At 47.0% G+C, this 3,457-nt stretch overlaps 1 protein-coding gene across 1 annotated transcript; it reads left to right on the forward strand.

The window, feature by feature from the left end:
* The first annotated feature begins 1,548 nt into the window (after positions 1-1,548).
* Positions 1,549-3,179, forward strand: LOC104847630 (6-phosphofructo-2-kinase/fructose-2,6-bisphosphatase 3-like). Its single transcript, XM_033760264.1, is given in 3 exon segments — positions 1,549-1,683; positions 1,686-2,282; positions 2,284-3,179. Coding segments are annotated over 3 exon segments (1,563 nt in total). The 3' UTR covers positions 3,115-3,179.
* Positions 3,180-3,457: the final 278 nt, after the last annotated feature.

The raw sequence follows: 3,457 nt of genomic DNA on the forward strand, positions 1-3,457 counted from the left end.
GTTGTAAGGAGCTAAGTCACACCCTGTAATTTTTTTTTGAAACAAAATCTTACTATGTATTTGAGGCTGCCTTTGAACTAGTAGTCCAGATTGACCTCAGCTTCCCATGTAATGGAATTTAAAGGTGTGTGCCACCACACTCAGAAAACCATGTCACTCTTTTTCTCTACTTTTTTTTTCTTTTTTGATACCAGGGAATCAAACTCATGACCTTGTGTTTGCCAGGCAGGCGGGGCACCACTGAGCTACATCCCCAGCCCTCTCCACTTTATTATTGGTACATATTTGCCATACATAATGATCATATCCTTCTACTTTCCAATAAGATCCTTTGTACTACTTCTGTTTCTTTCTTCTCATATCAGAATTGAAGGCTTCAAAATTTTGTTTGAATCCCCACATTCCAAAAACCTAAATCTTTATTGATCTTTTGATAGTTAACTCTGTAAAATTATTGTGGAATTCTTTTCTACCATTAGCAGTGATATAGATGTTACATTTAGTATATATTAGCTGTAAGTCAACACCTGGGTTGCCTAGCTGTTTACATCATAATTGATGGTTTCATCTCTAGGAATAAGTGTGACACATAACTGGTTCTTACAATATGTTAATATCTAATTTATCTGTAGCTGTTTCACCTGATATTAACAGTGTTACATAATTGTTGCTATTTATCCATAAGTCAATATTCAGATTCCTTTTGGGATATTAACAATACCAGGGCACATTTCCAGAGAACTTGGTTTTTAAACTAGATACAACACATCCTCCTTTCCAAAAATAATCAAGTTGGTCAAATCTTGCAGCTGTAGCAAAGAATTATAGTTAGCCACACCCAAAGTATAACACTAAAAAGCAACCAAGAGAGCTGTATATTAGCAATGAAATCTTTGACTATAAACTTCCACAAACCTCAGTGTAAAACAAACAAAGCAAAGAACAAGAACAATAGAAACATGGAAAGCAATACTAACAGAATGCCTTCCCAAACCCTCAACTTCCCTGAGGCCAATCCAAGGAAAATCAAGGAGTAGAATAGTATAAGGCACACAGGTGAATTACTTGAACTCATAGCAGAGGAAGATAAAAAACAACTCAAAGATATACTCAGCAGGATTAAAGAAGATATAACTAAACATATAATGGAAATAATAACTAAAATGTTGCAGATACTGTCAGTAGACACTAAAAGAAATCTAGATGAGCTAAACAAAATCATACAAAACATGAATGACCAAGCCACTAAAGAATTAGAGTCTATGAAAAGGTTTCAATCAGAAATCCAGGACATTAAAAATCATATTGAAAGTATGGGCAGCAGGCCAGGCCATTGTGAATACAGAATTTCAGAACCGGAAGACTACAATGGCTTCAAAGACCAACTACGCAAAAACACATTTAAAAAAGCAAGAGAGTCAGCTGAGCCGGAGAGGAGGCCACAGGGCAAACAGAGCGGCTGGAGCGTCCCGGCCCGGCCCCTATCGTTTCCCAGGATGCGCCACCGCCCGCGTCCCGGGCTCCCCGTCCTCCGAATCTGCCCTCGGGATGCCCTTGGAGCTGATCCAGAGCCGGGTGCAGAAGATCTGGGTGCCCGTCGACCACCGGCCCTCCCTGCCCAGATCGTGTGGGCCGAAGCTGACCAACTCTCCTTCGGTGATTGTCATGGTGGGCCTCCCTTCCCCCGGGGTAAGACTCACATCTCTAAGAAGCTGACTCGCTACCTCAACTGGATTGGTGTCCCAACGAAAGTGTTCAATGTGGGAGAGTATCGCCGCAAGGCTGTGAAACAATACAGCTCCTATAACTTCTTCCGCCCTGACAATGAAGAAGCCATGAAAGTCCAAAAGCAGTGTGCCTTAGCCGCCTTGAGAGATGTCAAGAATTACCCGACAAAGGAAGGGGGACAAATTGCAGTTTATGATGCCACTGATACCACTAGAGAGAGGAGACACATGATCCTTCATTTTGCCAAAGAAAATGATTTCAAGGCATTTTTAATCGAGTCCGTGTGTGATGACCCTACAGTTGTAGCCTCCAACATCATGGAAGTGAAAATCTCCAGCCCGGATTACAAAGACTGCAACTCAGCAGAAGCCATGGACGACTTCATGAAGATAATCAGCTGCTATGAAGCCAGCTACCAGCTCCTCGACCCTGATAAAAGCGACAGGGACTTGTCGCTAATCAAAATGATGGATGTTGGCCGGAGGTTCCTGGTGAACAGAGTCCAGGACCACATCCAGAGCCGAATTTTGTACTATCTGATGAACATCCACGTACAGCCAGCCACGCACCATCTACCTTTGTCGGCATGGCGAGAACAAATACAACCTGCACGGCCAGACCGGGGCTGGCTCAGGCCTGTCTTGCAGAGGCAAGAAGTTTGCCAGCGCCCTGAGCAAGTTTGTGGGGGAGCAGAACCTGAAGGACCTCCGGGTGTGGACCAGACAGCTGAAGAGCACCATCCAGATGGCGGAAGCACTGAAGCTCACCTACGAGCAGTGGAAGGCTCTCAATGAGACTGATGCCGGTGTCTGCGAGGAGCTGACCTATGAGGAGATCAGAGACACATACCCGGAGGAGTATGTGCTGCGCGAGCAGGACAAGTACTACTACCGCTACTCAACGGGTGAGTCCTATCAGGACCTGGTCCTGCGTTTGGAGCCGGTGATCATGGAGCTGGAGCGCCAGGAAAACGTACTGGTCATCTGCCACCAGGCTGTCCTGCGCTGCCTGCTCGCCTACTTCCTGGATAAGAGTACAGAGGAGATGCTCTACCTGAGATGCCCCCTTCACACTGTTCTGAAACTGACACCTGTTGCTTACGGTTGCCGTGTGGAGTCCATCTACCTGAACGTGGAGTCCGTGAGCACACACCGGGAGAAGACAGAGGATGCAAAGAAGGGACCTAACCCACTCATGAGAAGCAATAGTTTCACCCCACTAGCCAGCCCCGAGCCCACCAAAAAGCCTTTCATCAACAGCTTTGAGGAGCATGTGGCTTCCACTTCTGCCCTGCCCGGCTGCCTGCCCCCGGAGGGGCCCACGCAGCTGCCTGGACAAAACACGAAGGACTCCTACAGCAGTGCCGACTCCTCCAAGAAACAATGAATGAAACAAGCACATCTCGTCCATTCCGCTTCCATTTCTGCAGCTTAGCTTGTGGGCTCCCATCTGCCCAAGGCCTAAGTCATCCCGAGGACTTCATCTGCACCAGAGCAAGTGGAGGAGATGGAGCATCTGCTGGTCGAAGAGCAGCTGCACCCTGTACAATGAGAATGGCTGAGACGCCCGAAAGCCATGTGAATCGCTAAATCCTGTGGCAGTGAGCTCCCAGTCTCTCCACCTTCTGCTCTCCTGGGTCTGCAGGGCTGGTTAGCCTCCCAGACCCCCAACAAGGTTCTTTGAGGATAAGGAATAGTAGAGGAGCTGAGAGAGGCCCTGAGAGGGACGC

Source organism: Fukomys damarensis, unplaced genomic scaffold (assembly GCF_012274545.1).
Source record: "Fukomys damarensis isolate Sample0158 unplaced genomic scaffold, DMR_v1.0_HiC HiC_scaffold_39, whole genome shotgun sequence".
NCBI classification, from domain to species: domain Eukaryota; kingdom Metazoa; phylum Chordata; class Mammalia; order Rodentia; family Bathyergidae; genus Fukomys; species Fukomys damarensis.